The sequence below is a fragment of the Phoca vitulina genome, unplaced genomic scaffold (genome assembly GCF_004348235.1).
Source record: "Phoca vitulina isolate PV1807 unplaced genomic scaffold, GSC_HSeal_1.0 scaffold61, whole genome shotgun sequence".
NCBI classification, from domain to species: Eukaryota; Metazoa; Chordata; class Mammalia; order Carnivora; family Phocidae; genus Phoca; species Phoca vitulina.
Genome location: NW_022589764.1, coordinates 4,708,909 through 4,736,128, shown reverse-complemented (window position 1 = coordinate 4,736,128; position 27,220 = coordinate 4,708,909). Strand labels below are relative to the sequence as shown.

General features: G+C 38.5%; 1 protein-coding gene across 2 annotated transcripts in view; it reads right to left on the bottom strand.

The window, feature by feature from the left end:
* The window catches only part of LRRC28 (leucine rich repeat containing 28), a 176,016-nt gene extending 149,066 nt beyond the window's left edge, over positions 1–26,950 (bottom strand). For both annotated transcript variants that reach the window (XM_032391224.1, XM_032391223.1), the window contains exons 1-3: positions 26,871–26,950; positions 22,985–23,212; positions 4,963–5,003 (exon numbers count right to left, since the gene is read on the bottom strand). In XM_032391224.1, the coding sequence (XP_032247115.1) occupies positions 4,963–5,003; positions 22,985–23,152 (209 nt within the window). In that variant the 5' untranslated portion in view covers positions 23,153–23,212; positions 26,871–26,950. The remainder of the gene's footprint in view (positions 1–4,962; positions 5,004–22,984; positions 23,213–26,870) is intronic.
* Between the last annotated feature and the right edge of the window lie 270 nt (positions 26,951–27,220).

Sequence of the window (27,220 nt, the reverse complement as noted above, 5' to 3'; positions counted from 1 at the left end):
GGGGAAGAATGAAGGGGGGGGAATCGGAGGGGGAGACGAACCATGAGAGATGATGGACTCTGAAAAACAAACTGAGGGTTCTAGAGGGGAGGGTGGTGGGAGGATGGGTTACCCTGGTGATGGGTATTAAAGAGGGCACGTTCTGCATGGAGCACTGGGTGTTATGCACAATCAATCATGGAACACTACATCAAAAACTAAAGATGTAATGTATGGTGATTAACAATAAAAAATTTAAAAAAAAAGTTCCACCAAAAAAAAAAAAAACACTCCAGTTAAACAGCCGAGATTGTCAGATTGGTCAAAAATCAAAGAACCAACTAATGTTGACTTCAAGAAACCCACTTGAATTATAAAGACACAGAGCGGTTAAAAGAAAAGAATGCAAGTTCCAATTCAGTACAGCAGAATAAACTCCTACTGGACTGATCCTTTGGCAGATAACTACTAAAATGCTAAAGAACACACACACACACGCACACACACATGACTCTAAGGCACTGCAGAGTAAACAAAAACAAGCCAATTCTGGTGAAGAGTCTAAACTTAGAAGAAGGAATGGCACTGGGTGAGTTTTGAGTTTTGTTTTGTTTTTTAAACAGATTTAGTTTAAGGCAGGGTACAGTTACCATGCAAAGCAGCTAAAATTCTGATAAGAAAACTTCAGTCTTACTAGCCTAAAGAACAGGAAGACAGAGTTCAGGGCAACCATAACCTGGCAAGTAAAGGGAGAATACCAGAAAGAAAGAGCCAGGGAAGGGGAACCCCAAATTCTATTTCTAAACTTTGCCTAAATCAATGGCAATCCCAGAACCATGCAAATATAGAAAAAACTCCAGCTAAAGGTAAAAGAACTGCACTGAGATTTCAGCTGCCCTCCAGGAAACATTTACTGCTTAAGTCAAACCAGGTAAAGTGCCTGCTAAGCAAAAATATCAACACCCTTTGAATGTATATAACAGATTCCAGTCTCCAAAACACAACATTCCCAATTGTCAGGATATAATCTAAAGTTATTCAACATATGAAAACTCAAAAAAATGTGATCCATTAACAACAACAAACAACAGATATCAAGCTCAAGATGACCAAGATGCTGGGATCAGCAGACAAGAAATTTTTATGTAGTTATTACAGCTATACATAGTGATGTAAAGTAAGATATGCCTTTAATGTAAAGATGGGAAATTTAGGTAGGAAGGTAGGAAGGAAGGAAGGAAGGAAGGAAAAAAGGGAGGGAGGTAGGAAGGATGGACAGATGAATGAACGAACAAACAAAAGAAAGATCTAAAACTGAAAAAAGTTACTGATAAAGCTGAATAACAGAATGAATATGACAAAGGAAAGAGTTTATGAACTTGAAGAAAGATCAATATAAATGATCTAATCTAAAACGCAGAGAGAAGAGGCACCTGGGTGGCTCAGTCAGTTAAATATCTACCTTTGGCTCAGGTCATGATCCCAGGGTCCTGGGATCAAGCCCCACATCAAGCAGGGAGCCCGCTTCTCCCTCTGCTCCTCTCCACCTCTGCAGAGAGAAAAAAAGACTAAGGAAACATGAACAGTGCCTTAGAGGAATGTAGGACAACATCAACAGATGTAACATATGTGTAAATGGTGCCCAGGAAGGAGAAAGGGAATAGTGCATAAAAAATATTCAAAGAAATAATGGTTGAAGATATTCAAATTTGGGAAAAGACATAAATTCACAGATTCAAGAAGCTCAGCAAACTCCAACATAAATACAAACAAAATTATACCGAGGTACATCAGAGTTAAATTTCTGAAAACCAAAAAGAGAAAATCTCGAAAGTAGCCATAGAAAAATGATGTATTAATACATGTGGAAAATGATTAAAATCCCACTAACTTATTATATATAATATACATAATACAGAATTATACATTATTTATTCATTTATATTATGTAACTTATTTATAACAAATATATTTATGTATTATGTTATTTCTTATGTAATACATATGTTATATATAATTAATTACATATATATAAAAATACTTTTAAAGTGCTCAAAGAAAAACACTGTCAAGTGTGAATGCAACCACCACTGTATACATAATACAGTTTGGAGTATTACTTTGCAGTCTTCTTCATCTTCATGATTGTTTCACTTTTTTGCCTGAAGGCCTCAATAATTTTTTTCTTTAAAGTCTGAAAAAGGCTTTGAATAAATTCCACATCCATTACTAATAAAAAATTCTTGAGAAAGTAGGAATTAATGGTGTGGTAGGTAGCCTCCAAGATGGTCCCCATTGATCTCCACTACCTGGCAGTTAGGCCCTTGGGTAATAGCCTCCCCTTAGGTGTGGGCTGGACCTACTGACTTGTTTCTAATGAACAGAATATAGTAAAAGTGGTGGGATGTCATTTCATGATTAGAGTAGAAAGAGACTGTGGATCCTGTCTTGCATACCCTCTCTTGCTCTTTTTTTCCCTGCACTGATGGAAGCCAGCTGCCATGTTGGGAACGACACTACAGAGAGGCCAACTGGCAAGGAACTAAGGGAGTCAGTCCTCTGGCCAACAGCCAGCAAGGAACTGAGTCAACCTCCAGACCAACAACCTGAGATTAACTGAATCTTGCCAACAACCACATAAGTAAACAAAGAGGACACTTCTTTAGTTGAGCCTTCAGGGAAAACAGCAGCTCTGGGCAACAACCTTGATTGCAAGCCTTGAAAGAGACATTGAGGCCAAGACACCCAGCTAAGCCAAGCCCCGATTCTAGATCTTCAGAAAATACGAGGTAATAAGTATTTATTCTTTTAAGCATCCCTACCCACAGTTTAAGCCACTACATTAAATTTGTTAAGCAGCAACAGATTAATACAAATGGGTATTTACTTAACACAATAGAATACATATACATTAATTGTAAAGCCAGTATCTTTCTTATGGGGCAACCCTGGAGGCTTTCCCACTAAGGTCAGAAAGAAACAAGGATGCCCACTGTCTCAAGTATAATTTTACACTGTTCTGGAAGGACTAGCCAATGCGATCAGACTAGAGAAAATAATTAAAGGCATAAGGTTTAGGAAAAAAGAAACAACATTATCTGTATTTTCAGGAGAGAGTATACCTGAAAGACCCTGAGGAATCAACCATAAAACTAACTCAATAAGATTTCAGCAAGGTAGCAAGATATAAAGTTAACACATGAAAACAAACAGTGCTCATATATTCAAAAATAACCACTTAAAAGAGGTTAACAGGTAAGAAAATTCATTTACGCTAGCAAAAAATATATATTAAATGTTTAGGAATAAACTTTAGAAATGTTCAAAACCTATATGAAGGAAACTGTAAAGAACCTATAAAAACAAAAAGTAGACTTAAAATAATGTTAAGACATCTTTCTTCATATATAAAAAGAATGAAATTAAAAACTTGATAAAGCAGTGGGGTAGAAAAATCACCAAAGATGTTTAAATCAGACAAATCTGTACACTAGTTTAAAACACCGGGTGGGGGGGAGGGAGACTGGGATAATTTAAATATACAATGTACATTAGATGATATTACTGAATTCATATTACTTTTTTTTTTTTTAGAGAGAGCATGAGCAGGGGGAGGGGCAAAGGGAGAGAGAGAATCTTAAGCAGACTCCACATCTGGTGTGGAGCCTTACACGGGGCTCGATCTCACGACCCTGAGATCATGACCTGAGCCAAACCAAGAGTTGGACGCTTAACTGACTGAGCCACTCAGGTGCCCTTGAATTAATATTACTTTTAATGTGTGATAATATTAGAATTATGTGCAAGATTGCCCTTATTCTTAGGAGATACATACTGATATATTTAGGGGTGAAGTATCATAATGTCTAAAATTTGTGTGTGTGTGTGTGCACGGGAGAGGACTGGAAAGGGAAGGGGGGAGGAAGATGATAGGAGACAGAAAGAGAAAGCAAATGTGTCAAAATGTTAACTGTTAAATTTAGATGAAGCATATATGGGTATTCATTGTACTATGCTCTCAACTTTTCTGTTAGTTTGAAATTTTTCAAAATAAAAGGATGGGGGGGAGTGGAAATGACAAACTCCCAGCTTAAAGATGGAGGTGTAATGTTAGTTTTCCTTCCTTTACCTCTTGAAAATCATGCCAAATAATAAAGAGAACAAGAAACGGCAATGCAAACTCCTCCTTCAACGAAATTAGGAGGGAGCTGGAAAGAAAGGGAAAGATTCTAAATATCCTCCTTACAGGTAAATCAATAGATACTTAAAGTTGATGCACTAAACAACAAAGGTGTAAACATATTATTTAGCATTATGGAGGTGATCGTCAAAAGAACTAAAAAAAGGGGCGCCTGGGTGGCTCAGTCATCTGCCTTCGGCTCGGGTCATGGTCCCAGGGTCCTGGGATCGAGCCCCACATCGGGCTCCCTGCTCGGTGGGAGGCCTGCTTCTCCCTCTCCCACTCCTCCTGCTTGTGTTCTTGCTCTCGCTATCGCTCTCTCTGTCAAATAAATAAATAAAATCTTAAAAAAAAAAAAAAAAAACTAAAAACAAATGAGGTATGGAGGACACAGGGAAGTAGGTTTTCACTCTTTATTATTTCACTCTTTATTTTAACCCTTTTACACTGTTGAACCGTTTACATCAAGTAACAAATATAGCTGTAGTAACAGCAATAAACTTTTCCAATTACACTAACTGTCCAGAAGGATTTTGTGACCAAGAGGTTGCACCGAGAAAAAAAATGTATCTTTCATAGCTTTAAAAAGTTTATCTTTACTACCTTAAGGTGAGATATTTAAAACACAAATTTAAATGGTAAAATACTTTAAAATATTATTGAGTTTAGCAGAACTACTTACATGAAAACTATGACCATGATACCAAAAAATAAATACATTAAAATGATATATCCTATTATTTCAAATAACTTAAAATTATTTTCATTCTTGATTTTTAAAAAATTTGAATAAACAGACTCACAGTTCCACAAGGTTTGGAAGCTTCTGAGCAAGGTTTTCTGGCTGAAAATTAAAAACTCAGAATTAAATTTTATTTTTGAAAAATGTATAAACATTTCTAATGAGCTTAAACACAAAGTACTATCTTTTGGGGGGGCTGTAAATCTGGAGAAAATAATGCAAAAATAATAAAGCAGCAGGTCTGGGTTTTATGCTTACATAGCTCATACTATAATTTAAACCTATAAATTTGAACACTTAAAAATCAGTCTCTCTCAGAGAAACCAGAAACCTTGTATTCCACCACAGTCATGGAAGAAACTAAACTGTTCTTAACAGACACACAGAGGGAAGAAAGCCATCTGACAACGGAGCCAGAGAGTGGAGTGACAGAGTCAACAGAACATCAAGGATCACTGGCAACCACCAGAAGCAAGGAGAAAGGAAGGAACAGATTCTCTTTCAGAGCCCTGAGAGGGAACCCACCCTGCCCACACCTTGATTTCGGACTTCCGGCCCCCAGAATTGTGAGAGAATAAATTTCGTTGTTTTAAGCCACCTAGCCTGTGTCATTTGGTAAAGAAGCCCTAGAAAACTAACATTCACCCCCCCAAACTCGCAAAACATGTGCCTCAGAAAAAAATAAGGGAAATCCCCAGGTGCCAGAAACCAAGACCTAACTAAGCTCAGGGTAACCAGAGTAAGCTGGAGCTCATGATCCAGGGGAGTGGCAGACCCTGCCACAGGTCCTAAGGGGTGTGGTGTGGCAGGGATAGGAAACAGGCCATGGGGAAGGCAGATTGGGATGAATCTAGGTGCCTTACACAGACTGAGTGTTGGAAGGGCTGGCCCTTCCATGTAAAGGTCAGAAATTCCACTCACAGACTGCAAGCAGGTCTTGCTGAAGGCACTCGGTAAAAGGAAAAGCCTCCTACAAGTAACTGAAAGCCTCTTTCTCTCACTCGCTCGCGTGTGCGTGCACGCGCGCGCACACACGGTTCAAATTTACACAAAGACAGGAGTTGTTGAGACTAGAGGAGCATACTGAGTCAGGAGTAATATACATATATATATATATATTTTTTTTTTTTTTTACAAAATATATATATATTTTTTATTCTACACTCAAACATACTGTAGGGTAGGCTAGATATCAACAACAAAGAATCAGGAATACTTTTTTAGAAGTAATTAGGTGTGGCTTGAGGCCTGAAAGACAAACATAAATTTTCAGAGGTTGCTGTGGGGCAGGGAGAAAGAGTTCCAGTTAGCTTTCTAGGCACAAGAAACAACAGAAAAGGTGAGAGAGGGAGGTATGTCTGGGAAATTGCAAACACAATCTCTTCTGCTTTAACTCCCTAACAGTACTACTGAACAGATCTTTCATTCTCAAAAATCTTGTCATAAAAACAATTGTGTTAGAGGCACCTGGATGGCTCAGTCGGTTAAGCGTCCAACTCTTGATTTCAGCTCAGGTTATGATCTCAGGGTTGTGAAATAGAGCCCTGTGTAGGGCTCGGTGGGCATGGAGCCTGCTTAAGGTTCTCACTCTCTTTCTCTCTCTCACTCTCTCTCTGCCCCACCCACCTCTAAAAAAATCGTGGTAATGGAAAAATAAAAGTGAAAGACTAGACAGTTTTATATTTGTAACAAAGTAATTTTTCATATAGAAACTTAGTAACAATGATTATCATTAGGGAAAGCACTAGGGTTGCTATTTTCCATCTACTTTAGTATAATTTGAATTTTTTTTTTTTTTTAAAGATTTTATTTATTTATTTGAGAGAGAGAGAGAGAATGAGAGACAGAGAGCATGAGAGGGAGGAGGGTCAGAGGGAGAAGCAGACTCCCTGCCGAGCAGGGAGCCCGATGCGGGTCTCGATCCCGAGACTCCAGGATCATGACCTGAGCCGAAGGCAGTCGCTTAACCAACTGAGCCACCCAGGCGCCCTAGTATAATTTGAATTTTTAATGGTAAGCATGTTATGTCTCATATAATTGAAAAACATTACATTAAAAAATGTGGTACCCACAGCATAAACTGCTATGTAATTGAGTAATCAATCATAATTTATCCAATTTGGGCTCTAAATACTCAGTAAGAGAAATACCATTAATTTGCTATGTCTGGGCCATAGGGTACGAAGGTCTATAATGATTTTGCAGAGAGTGGCATGGAAAAGATCATTAGAGCTTATATCTTATACTATGGGAAAACTTTTTTAAAAACTTCTGAACACAATAAAAATCCACTGGTTTATTTTAAACAAGGAAATGACATTACTAATTTCAGTTGATATACTGAGGTATTTAAATGCTTCACAACAGCATCCAAAGCTGCTTATACATACATATATCCTTGTCCTTTTGATAGCCAAATACTGAATACAAATATTGTTATGAAGACAAAGAAGCATTTATTGAGTACTCAGTTTTTATAAAATCACTTGTATTTCGTTTTCAAATGCTGATTCTTTTTTTGTTTTATATATATATATTTTTTTTAAGATTTTATTTATTTATTTGATAGAGAGAGACACAGCCAGAACAGGAACACAAGCAGGGAGAGTGGGAGAGGGAGAAGCAGGCTTCCCGCAGAGCAGGGAGCTGGATGCGGGGCTTGATCCCAGGACCCTGGGATCATGACCTGAGCCAAAGGCAGATGCTTAACTGAGCCACCCAGGCGCCCCTGTTTTATATGTTTTGATATTAATATATGCAATGAGATCCTTCACAACAAGTCTTTCCTCAGATGTTACTCTTGGATCTGTCCAAATCCTCAAAATGTTTCTTTTAGTATTGGTATCTCCTCTATTAAGGAGAATATGCACTTCCATTTATGGACATACATACAAAGCTTCCTAGGCAAACTAGGCAGTTGGGGATGGGGGAACGTGGGGGGGGGAGGTCAATAAAAGGTTTAATATAATAACAGCTGTTTCGCTGAAAAGGAAAGGCTTATCCAGAAAAAAGCCTCATCTGTTCTATCTGCAACAATCGGTGTCACATCTGGCTGACTCACAGGACCTGTGGTCGTTCCTTCCAGACGCCTACTTGGTGCCATCAAACATTATTCTCATCTTCCCATGAGAACTTAGTTAGCTCTCTCGAGCTATACAGCTCCACACACAATTAAGCACGGAATAATGTTTCTCCTGCTAATGGTGCATTACCCTATCTTTATTAACGAGTAGATACACTGTTTTTATTTAAAAATAAGCAAGTTGACCTTAACAAAACTGTTCATTAGAATACTGGGTGGGGGGAAAAAAAAAACCCAACCCCTTATTAGTACCTGCCCAAAAAGCCTTGACAAATAAGCAGCACTTTGCACGGGCTGTGCCTGACACCTACTGGTAAGCATCACTGAATTACTTCCTATGAAACTAGTTAAAGATTATTTTCTAAATTAAGCCAAAATTCTCATCACTAAATCCCACATTACACTTAGCTAAATAATTTTTCTTTCCAAATAATGTAAAAGTAAACTTCAGCAAGCACAGTTAAGCATAAAATTTACCTCTAATTTTGAATCAATGATGTTTTACTATACACTTTTAAGAAAAATTGCCAACCCCCTTAAATGGGAATGTTTTTCAATTGTGTATCTTGGAACCAACACTTCAAATATGTTGCAAACACTATGTTCAGTGATGTTATCTGGTGGGCACCGTGCACCACCAATTTTTTTTTTTCTTCTCCTTCTGGGCACCTGGTAGGATTGCATTTTTCTCTTCAAGCTGGATATAGCTAAATGATTTACTTTGGTGAGTGAAATTATGTTGAAGTGGTAGCCTTAAAGAGTCTGAGCTATAAGAACTAAAATGCACTTAATTCATGACTTTGAGAGGTGTTGTTACAAAAACTAGAAAGCTTAGTGAGTGTATTGTGCTGGTCTGTAAATTAAATGTTTTTTTTTTTTCCTTCAGTACCAAAACTTAATTTTTTTTTTTTAGTTAAAAAAATAAAATTTTGAGGTGAAATACAAAAAGTTACATAAAAGTTCATAAAGTTCATAGTGACCACATGATGGAAGCTTTGTCAGCCTTCATCCTTGACTGTGGATACCATAAACCAGAGTCCCCAAGCAATATGAGAGTCATGCAGTGTGAGTAAAAGAAATAATTGTGCTGTTAAAAACCACTAAGATTCAGGGTTCAGCAAAACCTGCTCCATCCTGACCTCTAAAAACACATTTCAAATAAGTCATGAATTAAATGTATTTTAGTTTTTACAGCATTTATAAAAAGTCAAATGAAGCTGGACCTCTCACACTAAAAACGAAAATTAATTAAAAATGGATCAGCGACTTAAATATAACCGCTAAAACCATAAAATTCACAGAAAAAAATATAGAGGTAAATCTTTATCATTGTGGATTTGGCAATGGATTCAGAAATAGGACACCAAAAGCACGAGGAACAACAGAAAAAATAAATACAATGGACTTCACCAAAATTAAAAAACTTTTGGGCAACAAAGAATATTATAAGAAAGTGAATTACACTAATGAAGTACTGTATGGTGACTAACATAATTAAAAAAATACATATCAAGTACAAAAAAAAGGAATTACAAGAAAGTGAAGACAACATTTAAAATGGGAGAAAATATTTATGAATCCTGTATCTGTTCAAGGTCTAACATCCAGAATATATAAAGAACTCTTACCAAAAAACCCCCAAACAACCCAATTGGAAAATGGGCAAAGGAAGCCATCAAAAGGAATAAGATCTTGCCATTTGCAACGACGTGGATGGAACTGGAGGGTATTATGCTGAGCGAAATAAGTCAAACAGAGAAAGACATGTATCATATGACCTCACTGATATGAGGAATTCTTAATCTCAGGAAACAAACTGAGGCTTGCTGGAGTGGGGGGTGGGGTGGGAGGGATGGGTGACTGGGTGATGGACACTGGGGAGGGTATGTGTTCTGGTAAGCGCTGTGAATTGTGCAAGACTGTTGAATCTCAGATCTGTACCTCTGAAACAAATAATGCAATATATGTTAAGAAAGAAAAAAAGAAGAAGAAGAATGTAGCAGGAGGGGAAGAATGAAAGGGGGGAAATCGGAGGGGGAGAAGAACCATGAGAGACGATGGACTCTGAAAAACAAACTGAGGGTTCTAGAGGGGAGGGGGTTGGGTGGATGGGTTAGCCTGGTGATGGGTATTGAGGAGGGCACGTTCTGCATGGAGCACTGGGTGTTATGCACAAACAATGAATCATGGAACACTATATCTAAAACTAATGATGTAATGTATGGGGATTAACATAACAATAAAAAAATTAAAAAAAGAAAAAAAGAAAATGGGCAAAGGATTTGAATATTCTCTAAATATATACAAATGGCCAACAAGCACATGAAGAGATGTTCAACATCATTAGCATTAGGGAAATGCAAATCCAAACCACAAAGCAGTACCATCTCACACCTACCCACTTCAACCCACTGTAATAATAATATTTTAAAAACTGGAAAGGAACGAGTGTTGGTGAAGATATGGAGAAATTTGGAACCCTTGTACCTTGCTGGTAAAGTGGTTCAGCAGTTCCTCAAAAAATTAGAGTTACCATATGACCCCATAATTCCACACCTAGGTACATACCCAAAAGAATTAAAAACAGGTACTCAAACATGTAACTGTAATCCATATTCATAGCTGCACTGTTCACAACAGCAAAAAGGTAGAAAGAGCCCAAACATCCATCAGTAGATGAATGGGTAAATAAATTGTGGTATGCACATGCAATGGGTACTTACTGAGCCATAAAAAGTAATGAAGGACTGATATACACTACAACTTGGATGAACTCTGAGGACACTATGCCAAGTGAAAAGAAGCCGGACACAAAAGGTCACATATTGAATAATCCCATTTACATGAACTATTCAGAATAGATAAATCCATAAAGACAGAACACAGATTGGCGGTTACCAGGGCTGGGGTTTGGAAGGGGATGCGGAGAGACTGCTTAATGAGTAAGGGGTTTTAGTTTGCAGTGATGGAAATGTTTGGAACTAGACAGAGGCAGTAGTTGTACAACTCTGCGAATGTACTAAATACTACTGAATTGTTCCCTCTAAAATAGTTAATTTTACATTAAGTTCATTTCACCTCAAAAATTATTATTATTTTTACTTATTTGAGAGAGAGAGCACAGTCGGGGGGGGCAGAGGGAGAGAGAAAAGCAGACTCCCCGCTGAGCAGGGACCTTGGGGTTGCTCCCAGGACCCCAAGATCATGACCTGAGCCGAAGGCAGACACTTAACGACTGAGCCACCCAGGCGCCCCCTTTTAATATTTATCATAGAGCAGTATTTCTCCACAGAGGAGTCAGACACTAACCAGCATGCTAATGGGAACAGAGAGATAACCAGCACACCCTTTCCTCTTCCACAGTCCTATAAAGGCTTTCCGGAAACCTGTTACCATTTGCTCCCTAATGTCTTTTACCATTTACCCACTTGTCTCTTGGTTCACTTCCTGTTAATTACTCATTTTCCTCTTTTTTAATTTCTCTCCAAATAAACTTTAAGTGACCCAAAAAAGCATCAGTCTTGCTTAAACGCTTGTCCTATTTCCTTGGTGTTTCCTGGAGACAGAAAAACACAGTGGATTCTCAATACTTGCATCTACCAACATCACATCTCTGGTGGTTAAGTTAATTTCTTCTGAAATGAGCAGCACGAAGGAATGGTATTACCTATTTGAATTATCCTATGAAGCACTATATAGTTTTCTTTGGGGGGGTGCAGGGGAGGAAAGGGATTGCTAGAGAGAGGGAGAAGGGGTCGAGAAGAAATGTGCTCGAGAGCATTAACACCTCATTAACCCATCTTGCTAAGAGAAGACCACTCCTAGCAAGGGCTGTGCAATCACTGATAGGTCAAGTACCACTGCAAATTTATATATGCTTTGTAAGCTACCACTAACATCCTGTTTCCCAGAAAAAAAATGTAAGTGACTATGCTGTGCAAATATGCAAATGCAAATGTAGGTAATCTATTCATAAGCAATACAAAAAAGATAATCCAAAATATGTCAGTTTTATGGGAAAATACTAATTTTGATTATTTGGAAATGTGAGCATAACATCTTTAGTTATTTGTTTTAATGTATCCAAAAGGAAAGCAGTGAAAAATCTGCAGCAAATACCCAAATTTCTTAGAGTATGTCTTCCAAAATAACCATAGGTATCTTATGTCCCGAGTTCGTTAAAAGAAAAATTCCATTGGAAATTCACGGAATGCTTGAATACAAAGCATTACAAATATTAACAAAGTCACTTCAAAAGGGAAAGAAAGGGAAAAAATGAGGTACAGAAAATTTTTCAAATATGTGGACAAATTCTTTTGTTTCTGAAGTTGTCTTTGAGGTGCCTAAAAAGAACCCTGAGATAATTTTTCTTCCCTGCTTTGCACTACAAATATGTAGCACTAACTATAGTTGCAACTGGACTTCCATGACAAAAATAATAAAAATGACATTACTGATTTTTTTTCTTTATCAAGTTTTTATTTAAATTCCAGTTAGCTAATATACACTGTAGTATTAGTCTCAGGTGCAGAATTTAGTGATTCATCAATTCCATACAACACCCAGTGCTTATCATAAGTGCCCTCCTTAATGCCCATCACCCATTTCATCCATCTCCCTGCCCACTTCCCCTCCAGCAGCCCTCAGTTTGTTCTCTATAGTTAAGAGTCTATTTTCTGCTTTGCTTCTCTTCTTTTCCCCTATGTTCATGTTTTCTTAAATTCCACATATGAGTGAAATCATACGGTATTTGTCTTTCTCTGATTTATTTCGCTTAGCATAATACACTCTAGCTCCATCCATGTCATTGCAAATGGCAAGATTTCATTCTTTTTGACTGCTGAGTAATATGCCATTGTGTGTGTGTGTGTGTGTGTGTGTGTGTGTGTGTGTGTGCGTGTATACACATCTTCTTTATCCATTCATCAGTCAATGGACATTTGGGCATTATTGATTTTAATGCATTCTTTCTCTTCCCCAAACACACCACTGGTCCAATAGAACTTTTGGCAATGATAGAAATATCCCCTATCTTACACTGTCTGATATGGTGGACACCAAGCATTTAAAATGTGCTTATAATGACTAAGGAATTGTATCTTTAATACTGCTTCATTATAATTTAATTTAAACATTAATAGCTGCATGTGATTGACAGCTATCAAATCAGTACAAAATTTGTTTCTTGATACTACCAATTTTTCACATAAACTCAGCTCTTTTAGATGTAAAACATGAAAAAGAACTACTTAACTGTATGAATGATAAATTTTTAAATTATTTTTCTTAGAAATGATGACATTTATTTGGCATTCATAGAGGATAAAATTGTCATGTTCTTAAAAAATGAAAATAAGAATATTTTAAGTATCTGCAAAACTGCAAAGGTTTTACTGCCAAAATGTAAAATCTCAAGACTGATATTTTTTACTTAGCAAACACCCATAGAGAAAATATGCTAAAATTTTTAAAGACTGTATATCCAGTACATTTACAAAACTGAAATAGGCATTTGGATTGTGATAAAAATTTAATTACCAAGGAAAACATTTTTCAAAAGAAGAAAAACAAAAATTACTGAAATGTCTCTTCAAGTATTAATCTCAACAATATTTGTTTAAAAATGCAAGTTACATAAATATCATAAACAAGGGTTGAAGGTTAGAGAATCATTTGCCCCTACTTTCTATTTTTTTGAAAACCTATTTAATATGCACCCAATTAGTATCATTTTATGAATGGAATTCTCAAAGCAACAGGAAAGTACACACAAAAAAGAATATTGAACACTTACTCCCATAAAGCCAGATGAAACATTAAAATTACACCTAGCATGAATAATTCTGTAAGACTAAGACGTAATTGTTTATTGTGTGGGGGGGGAGATATCTCAAGCTCAATGTATATTTCAAGTGTCTCACATATATGTATTGGTTGACTGATTTGATGGGGCTAACATTTAGAAACTGGTATCTCATTTTTAATGCACAGATGCCTCATTTTAGTATAGTGAATGCCTGAAAATGAATTTCAACTTGTGGAAACACATACATAGCAATGGCTTTTGAGGCTTCTGCTTGCAAACAGAACCCTTCCAGTGCACAAGGATATGGTCTCGTGTAAGGGGAAGACCTCTATCCCTGCCACTTCTTCCTAAACCCTCTCTTCCTAACTCCCAAGGCAGAACTGAGCCGCAAAGAGTAGGCTAACTCATGTTCCCCATATTTTATTTAAGAAAGCATAGAATGATACATGTTTTAAAAACATTTCTATCAAGAAAAGTTACATGGTGGATCTGAAAGGTAAATTTCACAGAGGTAACTAAGAAAACTCACTTAACATGGAACACCTCAATACTCCTCAGTGAATAAAGACGGTTAAAATTTAACTAGATGGTGCTAGGCTAGAAATGGGTCATCAATAAATACCTGCAGAATGAAAATGAAAGACTGACCAGATGACCAATTAGGAGACCTGGTATTTGCACTAACTGGCCGTAAAAGTGGCTTTGGACCCATCCATTAACCTTTTCTAAGCTTACTTCCCTCGAAAAATTGCCTAAATTATCTATAAAGCTCCATCTAGCTTTGAAATTCTATGATTCAATAAACAGAATTAGGTTATAGGTCAGACATTCATTTTCCAAACTATTTCAAATACTTTGGTAACTATTTGACAGGGAACTACTGTCAATTAACCAGTAACAATGCGGGGAAAAACACTGAAATCTGAAAATCCAGTAGGAAAAGCAGCTTTGATTTATAATAAAACTTATACTCTTCAGGTATATATGGATTACTAAGACAGGATGTATTTGTAATGAATGTTTTACAGGACTGTATCACATATTACACATCAGCATTAAAACACAAACACAGCATCTGAATGCTTTACCACTTGACATACCATTTCCACACATTCAATTTAAGAAATGATTAAGGTGCAGGGCACCTAGATGGCTCTGTCGGTTAAGCATCAGACTCTTGATTTCAGCTCAGGTCATGATCTCAGGGTCGAGAGATCAAGCCCTACACTGGGCTCCATGCTCAGCAGGGCGTCTGCTTGAGGTCCTCTCCCTCTCCCTCTGCCCCTCCCCCTGTTCCCTCTCTCTCTCAAATAATTTAATATTAAAAAAAGAAAGAACTAAGATGCTTTTAAATAGAACTAGCTCAAGGACAGAGCAATTGCAATGATTACGGAGGCCCTGCACCCCAGCAGTGGTTAAATCTGGGAGGGTCCAACAAGTTACAGAAAAACAAGAAGCCCCTTATGTTGGAATTCAAAGTGAACCAAACAAACAAAAACAAAACTTAATTCTTTCTCCCGATTTTTCTGCCACACTTGATGGCAGGATGCTCTTTTACCATTTCCTTACTGTTTTGCCTTGAAGGTGTTCTGATGTTCATTTAATCCAGATCCTACTCTTACCAAATTCCAAGGGGGTGGAGGGCACAGCTATGTAACTTTCCCAGACATTGACCCTTTTCACCCTCAACCCAGCCACCAGCTGCAGGAGCCACCAATGTCAACATAAGGGCAGGCATCACCATCATTGTAAATCAAATAGCTAGACGCACTGATTAATACAACTTGAGAGTTAGCTAAGATCTTAGCGGTACTATATTCCAACAATCTCATTTTTAGGGTCTTTAACATTTTATTTATTCATTTGGGCGGGGGTAGGGAGCACAACCAGGGGGGGAGGGGCAGAAGGAGAGGGGATACAGACTCACCCCTGAGCAGGGTAAACTCAATCCCAGGACCCTGGGATCATGACCTGAGCTGAAGGCAGCCATTCGACCGACCGAGCCACCCAGGCACCCCCAATAATCTCATTTTAATTGATTTTTTTAATTGTAAAAATAAATATTTAGTGAAAAAAATATAAACCAAACTTAATAGAGTCTTTCCTTTTTACTCTACATACTTAAGTAAGGCTCTTTCTCTTCCAGCTCCCACCCCCACTCTCTTGCCTGCCCCCCATCCACAACTACAATCACTATTAAGTTTGATCTATGCCCTTTTTAGTGCCTTAGTTTATTGCCTATAAAGTAGAGTGCCTACTTCACAGGATTGTCTTGAGGATTAATTAACTTAATACATGTAAATTACTTAAGACAGTACCTGGAACTTACTAAAGACTCAAATGATGTTAGATCATTTTATCAGATTTTTACCAATCCCATACTGATGAACATTTAGGTTTTCACAATTTTTCATTCTATCCAATGCTGTGATGAACATCCTGGTTCACTTGACCTTTGTTCCAGTGTGTAAATTCTTACAAGTGAAAAATGCTGATTCAAACACATACTTATGCAAAATGTTGCCAGATGTGGTCAAACCACCCACCAAAAATATTCAGCCAATTCCACTCCATCTGATAGTGTGTAAGAGCATCTTCTTAGTCTTCCACATCAAGTATCTTCAACACTAGATATTAGTTTTTGCTAATCTAATAGGAAAGGATGATCAATGTTTTACCTTCTATTGGAAGTTAAACATCTTTTTGTGTTTTGACTATCTATATTCTTTTATGATTTGCCTGTTTATATTTTATAGGGAAGGTCAAGAATGTCTTCTCCTGGGTCCTGCATTCTCTGTGTCTTAAGTCCCATCCCAATTTAGGAATATGAACAGACCTCTTCTTCCCCTCAATCCCAGCAGGATATCACTTTTAAGTTCTCTCTTCTTGCATAGATTAATTGATTAATCAAGATCTATCTGCTCTTATTGCTCAGACATAAGCCAAACTCCCCTCTTTCATTAAAATTTAATGTCTCTTCCTTGTCTATTCATATTTATAAATAAAATTGGCAACTGGTGAGAGTTCCATTAGTTTTTGGGTAGGTCCCCAGGAAAACCTCCTGCCTGCTATTCTCATTAAGAGAAGTTGGCAGGGCGCCTGGGTGGCTCAGTTGGTTGGGCGGCTGCCTTCGGCTCAGGTCATGATCCTGGAGTCCCGGGATCGAGTCCTGTATCGGGCTCCCTGCTTGGCGGGGAGTCTGCTTCTCCCTCTGACCCTCCTCCCTCTCATGCTCTCTGTCTCTCATTCTCTTTCTCTCAAATAAATAAATAAAATCTTAAAAAAAAAAAATTAAAAATAAATAAATAAATAAATAAATAAATAAGAGAAGTTGGCAGATCCATTCAATGATTTTGCTTCCACATTGAGATTTCTTTTTTTCCCCTCAATAAAAGGCTCTTGTGGCCTTTTATTTTATAAATGAAAAAAACTGAAGTCCAAAGAGGTTAAGCACAAGAACCTGGGGGTCTGTTACCTCCTAATATTAGGTTTTGCTACCAAACACTGAAACACCCCCTTCCTGAGACTGCAGTCCTCAAATGCTTCCACTGCTGATTCCCTCCCTTCATGAGCTCCCAGGTTAGAGTCAGAACTGGTGCTTGCTGCTTCCAAGCAATGTTCCAACAATTAGAAAGACTCCAGCTTCTTCTGGTGGGGGAACTGAGCAGGGAAAGGAGGAGGCTTCACCTCAGCCTCCTTCATCCTGCGCACTCATATCCGGCCTTCACCTGAAACTTCTCCACAACTGAAGTCTCCCTCTACAACCACGTATCCCATCCCCCTAGATGGTTGACTCAGTCATGCCCAATACAATTCTTCAACGTCAGTGGGTCCTTTGGCCCCCTCTCCATTCTCCCTGTCCATTCACTCCTCCTTTCTTTCTTTGCCTCCAAGCCAGCTCACATTCCATATTCCATCCTCCATGTCCCCAAACACTCCTGCCAAATTCCTGAACCTCCTTAGTCCCTCTGCACTTGCGTTGTATCCACCTGGAAAAAACCTAAGCCTGCAGGAATGCAACAGTCCACCTTCTTCATACCCCAGAGAGTTGGGTACTGCAGGAGAAAATCCCCTAAATAAGCAGATGGTTCCACCATAAGCCTAGCAACCAACAGCCTGCTGACTAATGCCAACAATCCTACTACCTTTCTCTAGCCAAACTGCCATGTGATTCTTCACATCATTTCAAACCTGCATTCTCTACAAATCTTCAGTCCCCGAGCAGATGGCCTTGCCGGGCAGAATGTAGAATTCTCATGTCAGCTGTTCTCAGTTAGTGGCTTTCTATTCCACTCTGTGGCTTCCTAGACAATCCATACAGCTCCTTGGAAGGGAAGGAGGTATGGATTGGGCAAGACTCACCTATCCCGTCCCCTAAAGAAGAATAATTTCAGTTCTATCTATTTAGTGAACTTTCTGAATAAATGGTTCTGCTAAAAGGAGTCTGAAAACATTTACTAGATCAACACATCCCACCCATGTCGGGGTTGGTGTAGAGAGCACCAATATACAAAGCAAACAGAAGGAAAGCTGCTGTGGCTGAAGTGGAGACACACTACTGCTCCATCTCCCCATAATTCTCCACCTCAGCTCTATTTAGGAACCCTCAGGCTCTGAAGAACACATTAAAAAAAAAAGAAAAAAAACTAGAAACACTGCTCTACGCAAAACAGGTGCCTAGACTTGTCCCCTAAACCTTCTGCCACTGAGTCTTAGTTCATACTTTCCCTTCAGCTTGGGATGTCAACAAATGAAAAATTCCATGATAATTCCATAAGAATTTGTTCCAAATCAGTGCCTTGAAGAGTACTGGGTACACAGTAAATACTCAATAAGTACATGTTGAATGAATACTTTTCCTCCGAAACTCCTGCCAATGTCATTCCTCAGTGTCAATGCAAACAGCGTCTTTTTAAAAAAATCTTCTACAATCCTGCTACAGAGAATTAGATTCCGTATTCTACAAATGTTGGGCAATAGGCCAGGCATAGGGATACAGAATTTAAGACAGAGTCCCTGCCCTTGAAGGCTCTCAGTCTGGGACTCTTATACCTGTATTAATAGTCCTTATCTTAATCTACTTTATATTCATTTATTTATTATTCAACAACTATGTGAATACCTGTCACATGACAAAGAACCTATATCTCCTATTCTAATTATCTTCTAATTTCCACGAAGGTAAGACTTCACAATTCTTGAGCTGCATCTAAAATAATTATAGACAAATTCTTTAAAAACATTTTCTAAGATAAATGTTAGGAACCAAAATCATGTTTCCTAACTACTACTTATTCACCTATTAATTACATAACTGAATTCCTATATAAATTGACTAATATTAAAAAAAGTTTTAAGGGGCACCTGGGTGGCTCAGTCAGTTAAGCAGCTGCCTTTGGCTCAGGTCATGATCCCAGGGTCCCGGGACCCAGCCCCACATCAAGCCCCACATCAGGCTCCCTGCTCACAGCGGGAAGTCTGCTTCTCCCTCTGCCCCCACCCTGCTCTCATGCTCTCTCTCACTCTCTCTCAAATAAATAAAATCTTTAAAAAAAAAAAAGGTTTTAAGATTTCTCAGTTATACAAATAAATGGTAATATTGCATAATGAAATGCAGTTGACCTTTATGTAACACAGGTTTGTAATACATGGGTCCACTAATAACACGGATTTTTTCAATACAGTATAATTGCAACTGTATTTTTTCTTCCTTATGAATTTTTAAAGATTATTCCTTATTATTTTTAAGACTATTATTTATTTGAGAGAGAGAGAGAGAGAGTGTGTGTGCATGAGAGTGCATGGGGGTAGGGGGGAGGAGCAGAGGGAGAGAATCTCAAGCAGACTCCCCACTGAGCATGGAGCCCACACGGGGCTTGATCTCATGACGCCGAGATCATGACCTGAGTTGAATTCAAGAGTCAGATGCTCAACTGACTGAGCCACCCAGGTGCCCCCTTAATAACATTTTCTTTTCTCTAGCTTACTTTATTGTAAGAGTACAGTATATAATACCTATAACACGCAAACTATGTGTTAATCAACTGTTGATGTTATCAGGAAGGCTCCAGGTCAACAGAAGGCTATTAGTTAAGTTTTAGGGGAGTCAAAAGTTGTATGTAGATTTTTGACTGAGCAGGGGGTCGGCACCCCTAACCCTGGCATTGTTCAAGTGTCAACTGTACTGATAAAAAGTACTTTAAAATGGGGTGCCTGGGTGGCACAGTTGGTTAAGCGTCTGACTCTTGGTTTCAGCTCAACCTGTGGTCTCGGGCTCACGCTCAGCCTGCTTCAGATTTTCTCTCCCTCTCCCTCTCTACCCTTCCCACTTGTGCTCATTCTCTCTAAAATAAATAAATAAATCTTTTTTTAAAAGTACTTTAAAATGTAAAATGTGCCTACCATTGACCCATTAATCCTACTTTTAAGACCCAATCCTACACACAAACACACGTGCATATATAAGGATGTGTATGTATCTCCTGGCCTAGAGGTTAATGGAATGAGAATACCGTAAAGTAAAAAGAGAAATCTGCAAAGAAATACGTGTAGTATGATTCTTTTTTGTTGTTTATAAAGGGGATAAAGTATATAATTACATAAATACAAGCAAAGCAGAAGGACACAACCAAACTATTAACATTGGTTACTCCACAGTATAAAACTGGATGAAGAGACAACTACTTTCCATATGCTCCTTTATATTCACTGATATTAGGGCATGTATCATTTTTGTATTTATAATATGAGAAATTTAATCTTTTAAATGTATAAAAAAGGCTTTGCTGTGTTTTAGTTTTAATATGGCATTCTCCAAATTCTGAGTATTTAACATACAATCATCCTGCAAAATATAAAGCACTGTGCTATGCCAAGCACCTTGACAGGGGAAAGGAAGAAGGGCAGAGGCGGTGCATTAGTGACTTCTCTTTTCACGGAAAGGCTTCATAGAGTGAGGGGTGGGGAGAGAAGGGAGGGGGAATGTTGAGGAGAAAGGATTTAAACACAATAAAACAATGTTAATAAATAAATAATAAAACAATGTGAAAATGGAAATTATTGGCAGATTCCCAAGCTTCCTTAAAAAAAAAGGGGGGGGCCAATTAACCCATAATGCTGTTAAGATACCATCTGTTTCCAATAACATGTTTTGTTTTGTTTTTCCTTTGGACAGTATTGTAGTTGTAAGTCACACTCCAAAAACCAAATCTTCTTTGGGAAATATACTTTATCAATAACACCAGCAAACATTCTAAAAGCCTGAAGTCACGAGTTTAGAGCCCTCTAGGGTAAGTATTACTTCATCTGCTTTCAAAACCTGTGTGGTAAGCCACTCCTAGGCTATTCTGGGTATTAGTACCGTCAGGGAATGGGATGGCCGGGCTGCTACGAGCCCTACCACCCTGATATCGGTATAGCCCTCTACAATTTAAAAGCTCTTTGATACACATGAATCAAATGCTCCAGCTCATTAAAAGGCATTCAAATAAAACACATACACCTATCATTGTAAATATATGCAACAATTTAATCTCTGATGAACAAAAAGGTGGCAAAGCATGAACTTGAAATGTGTGCTTGTGAGCCATTATGAATTATCGGTTACAACTGTAGAGCTGATACCCAAATATTTTCATAAATTGAAAACTGCAGCTGAGTAAGTGCCACAAAACCAAAAGCTCCCTGTAACTTTTATAAACAAAGGTCGATTTCTTTGAACAAACTCTACTCCAGTGGACTTTGACTAAGAGTTAAGAAATAATGCACTCACAACTTTTCCTTTGTACATCAGTAACAAACAAGGGAAAATCTGGGCTATAATCCTTGACAAATTTTATTTCTCACAACACTTCTTCCTCAAAGGGGGGGGGGGAACACTTAGTAAATGTGGTTCCACCTCATGCAATGATGATTTTGCTAAAAGGATTACTATAATTGTGTTATTAAAGTTTGATTAGTAAGATAATTAGAATTTTAAAACTGAAAAATCTACTTTAAAAAAACTTAACTAGGCACTCAAAATAACATATACGCCAAAATGCCAAACACTAAAAATGGAAGGCGTATTTCCATTTATTATCATCAGATACAGCAAAGATAAACAAATTTTATGTTTTCTACTCATTGGAGGTATTTTAGATAGATTAAATAAAACTTTTCCACAAAAACATTCCATCTAAATGAAGCCAGTAAGGCATACTTTCAGATATTTGGGATGGTCCAATATAGAGAAGGAAATGAAAAATAGGTCTGTTCACAAAGAAACAAGTCATCATAAAAGGAGTAAGAATAAGAATTCAAGTATAAGACTCAAATGAGGTTAAGTGATAACCAGAAAAGACCACATAAAGCACATACATTTAAACCAGAGACCAAATTTTACAGTAAGAGTGGGGAATAAGAAGCCAGAGTAACACATTCTCTTGAAAAAAATTTTAAATAGTTTTTTTAATCTGATATATAATAAAACTTAATCTTATATGTAATAAAATATTTAATAAAGTCCTATATGTAATAAAAAATCTGGTTATAATGATAACTATCTGCTTATTCTTACAACATGAAGAGTGAATCAAATGTTGCTTCCGTGGCAAAAATTTTTTCAACAAACTGGACGATAGTCCAATTCAACATCATTTGATTTTCACAGTGCAATCATAAAGGTTTTTTGGTTTGGGAGGATGTTTCTGTTATGTTTTTTTCCCCCCAAAGAGAAAGGCTACATCAAGCTTCCCAAATGCCTGTCTTAATATTTTAATCTTCAAATCATCTCTTTTTAAATGCCTCTAACTCAGGGTCATTCATCTATGTTGGCCTTTCTCTTCTTTACTTTTTAACTGGTCCACTGGATATGGTAACATCCAAAAATCATCTAGGAAGCTTATCACACAAAAAAAGCAGAGAGAGATGCACAGGCTAAGTGAAGTGGGGTTTTGGAATGGAGACTAATTCTATGAGTGGTACATTTAGTGAATATTTTGCTTTCCTATACAACTCTTCCCACAACCCTATACTGCAGGGACCTGGATAATGAATCCTCAGCTAAGGAGAACCCCCTGTATTTGCATTTTTATCACCTGTTTATATAACAAGAGGGGATGTACATCTTGCTCTGAATATCTTAGGATATGTAAACTATATCTTGGTCAAGCCCACATTATAAAGGATTTTTTTAAATGCAATATAATACTGTACCAAGGTTGTAAGGGAGTTCCTTTTCATATAGAGCCTCTCCAAGTACTGTAGTCCCTCATCTTTCAGTAACTCCAATGGAAAATGGTGCAGATTCCTATAATTTAAGAACAAATTCTTGTGCTTTTCCAGCCTTGCCACAGAGATCGTCTTACAGAGTTCAGATGCCATGACTGAACATATCCCACCAGGCACACTGCAGCACTACATCTTGTCAAAATTGGTCCATTTCTAAAGAGAACAAGAAAATTGAATAATTATGATACTGCTCATATGCATTACCAAATAAACCAGTTAGCACATATAGCTATTTGCAGACATTAAAAAGAGAATTACACATTCAATGCCTATATTTTTCTTTTCTAACAACTAAGGTTGTCACACATATTTAGATTAAAATGAGCAACTATTAAAAATGCCCTCACTATTTAAGCTTACTTAGCACTTAGCAGCAACCGTCCTAACTGAAAAAAATAGGTCTTGAATTTGAGACAGGAATGCCGAACAGAACACAGACCAGTTTCATAACCTGCAACCAGAGAAAGCTGAAAAATCAGATATAGCAAACCCATTTCCTTCTTGAACTACCTCATTTTATGTTTAGCTTAGGGTATTTGAAAAATATTGATAAACACATATAAAATATATCTAGATCACTGACAGCTTCATTTTCTTCATTTCTTAGTATATTGTCCTATATTCTAATTTTCTCTTTCTTTTATCTCTTTGGTTTTTTTTTTCTTTCTTCCTAGCTTTGTAGATTATCAGAAGTAGTAAAGAAGCATGCCCAAGAACATATGGTTTTATTATTTCAATGGAAGAAGAAATACTGACTAGGAAATAAGAACCTTGTATTATTACAATCTTTCCAGGCCTCAGTTGCCTAACATAAAAACAATGGAGATAGCAATTTATTGGTAAAGGCCAGAACCCAGAACAGATTAAATTCCCTCCTAGCTCTCAAAGTGACAGGGTAGGAAGAGAAATAACATTTGCCATCTTATCAACTAGGCACAGAGCAGAAACAAACTTCATTCACAATCACTTAACATAAGAAGAAACAAACTCAGAGCTTCAATAATTTGTCCAAGGTCAAAGAGCTCATAAGGGATAAAAGCAAGGATTTTTTTTCCCCCCTTGGGGTAAAGAGGCTGTCCAGTGATTTTAAAGCCTGGGTTCTTTACATACATAGACTCAAAGGACTCCACAGGATACTAAGGAAATGTGAAGACACTAAAAAGTTGAGCTTTGTTCAATGACTCTACTCTCATTTTCCAGGGCATCCTTTCTCAAACTCCCCAACAGAAAGTACCTTTCAAAGAGAATTTTTTTTTTTTCTGAAGAAAAACTATTTTCACTGGGAATTAACACCAAGTTAGTGCAAAATGTAGTAACAAGCTTTTGATAAGCAGTTTTGATCACTTTTTTGGTTATTTTCTATTATTTCCAAACTCCAACTCCTAGCTAATAAGAAAGCACTTGCCATTTTATCTAAAAGAGCAGACAACATGGAATAGTCAGTAATATCCCCAATGCAACATGAGAATTCAAAACTTTCCCATACTGATTCTACCTACACACCTACCTATTTTTATGAGACATATGTGACTCTGAGCAACATACTCAATCTTTCTACATCTTAATTCTCTCACCTGTAAAGCAAAGGGGAACTAAACTAGAAATAATATCAATGATTCTGTGTGGAAAGAGAAGTTTCCTGGGTTACAATTCACTCAAGTAGTAAACCTGAAGCAGGTTAGAAGGCTCACAAGTGCCTCAAACTTAACACATTTTGATTTGCATCACCAATCCGAATTGTCCCCAGTGTTTCTCATCTCAATTAATGGCACACACTTCTATCCACCTAGCTGTGTAAGCCGAAGAGCTGGAAGTCATGAATGATTCCATCCTGTCATTCATCTGCCCACTCCAATTTGTCTTAAAGCTGGTGGTTTCCAGCTCCGAAATACATCTCAAATCCATCCACACCTTTCCCACCAGCCAAAAGCCACTGTCATCTCCTGCCTGGCCACCTGTATTACCGGTCTCTTGGTGTCCACTCTAGTCATATTCTAATACCTTAATCAGTTAGCAGGGAGCCTTTAAATACAGTAAATCCCATACCCCTCTCGGGTAAACTCACTCCCTAGTGCACACATATCAACTAAATACAGCCTTCAAAAGCTTTTTTTAGAAAATCAAACTCTCATCAGACACTGAGGGCTCCTCACAATCTGGCCCCATGCACCTCTCCAGCCTTATGGGGCAGCACCCTCCCTGGCTTCTCATCAAGCTCCTGGGCTTTTCTAGGCCTTTTTTCCAGTCTCTTTCAAGAGCCGAACTCTTCACACCACTTGCTGCTCTCCTTTTAGCCTGGAAAGCACTGTCCCGTCAACTTTGAGTTTCTAAGTGAAAATCACTTCCCCATCCAAAACTATTCTCCTGTTATTCTTTCAGAGAAACCTATTTCTTTTATATGTAGGACTCCTCCCAATCTGTAATCTAAATATTTATTGGTGTACCCGGCTATTGTCAAACTAGCCAAGAGACTGTAAGCTCCTGAGGGCAGAGATCTTGCTTTCTTCACTCTTGTATACCTGCCTGTGCACAGTATCTAGCACAAAGCAGGCCCTCAAACAGCTGAGGAGTGGATGAAAATAGGACATGTAATACTACAAGGGAGATATTTTTCACTCTGTAATCTATGGTCATCTTGTAGATACTATATCCCAAGTGCTTGCTATGTACCATAAAGATCCCTAATCCGTACAACTCTGCATCGTGATAGACAGTATTTAGCCTGTTTTATAGATAAGGAAGCAGTTTCTCAGAGGGTAACTTGCCAGAATTCTAACCCAGGTGGACCAACTCCAAAGCCGGTGCCCTGCCTTTACAATATAGCCTTTCAGGTACTTCAATGGGGTCTGTGTTTCTCCCCATCATCATTTAAGTGGTAGGTAAAGCTTATACAAATGTAAGACTACAAAGCAAAACTATATCCAAAATCCACTCATTGATGGAAGATCCAGGAAGAGAATTTGGTGTAACCTAATTGTTTTTCTTCTGAATCCTGACGGCTGGGAATGGGCTGCCTTTAAAACATCATTTCACCCTGTTAAAATGCATCTGGCTACCAAGGCAGTTTGGGAGATAAAATCTACACAAATGAAATCTGAAAGCTGCCAATAATAAATAATGCTAATGGCTTTCCAAAACGCATTCAATGGCAATATACAGCCCTTACCAGGATGGGTAATTTTCTTACATAAATTCCCTTCGCTACCTCTTATCTACAGTTAAAGATAAATGGTATACTTAACAATATTAACTAAACATATTCAACAGAACCTCTGTAAGTTTTCTGACATGTAAACACCAAGCCACTTTATTGTTTAAAACAAATAAACAAACCCTCCCACCTTAAGAAAATTACATACATTTTAAGCAGGTGTGTGTAAAAGTAAAGACCCTCAAACTGACTTCCGTATTTAATTCAGTAGAGTACCCACTCCAATTTCCTAACATTGGAGATTAGAGAATTAAAAACTGTACACTAAAAGCATTTGTAAAAGGTTGTTTTCTCAGTAAGTCTGAAGCAAAACACCTGCCGCTTTGCCCGAGTTAACCAAACACTAAGGTCGTTACAGTTTGGAAGCAGCGAGCCCAGGGGCAGGGATTTCACAGACCCGGTATGGGGATTCTCCGGCCACGGAGGGCGGGGAGGGCCCGGCAGCTATGGCGACCCGAGGCCGGGACGGGCCCGCTCGGGCCAGGGACCACTCGCCGCTGCCCCGACGCTTCTGCCGGACCCGGCGTGCTGGCCGGGGGCCGGGCCAGGGGGGGCCCTTAGCCACGCGAGCCACCCGACGCGACAGGCGGCCGCACTCACCTCGGCGCCGGCGGAGCCAGCACTCCGGGCGCAGGCGGCGCTGGACTGCAAGCCGAGGGTCTGCGGGAGGGGCGGGGAGCCGGGGGGGCGGGGCGAGGCGCGGACGGCGAGGGGCGGGGCGGGGCGGGGCGGGACGGGGCGGAACCCGCACAACGGAGAGTGGGGGCAGAGGGAGCTGCGGAGAGAAAGACGGAGCATCGCGATAAGTCGTGCCTGTTCTCGCGGTTTCAAAACTGCACGGACGAGAAGTTCGTTTTCCAAGCGATGTGCCTATTGGCCAAGAGCGCGGCTTCCTCCAGACTGGCCCCGCCCCCCGCTCAACATTGGCTTCCGGTTGCGGCTGGAGTTTT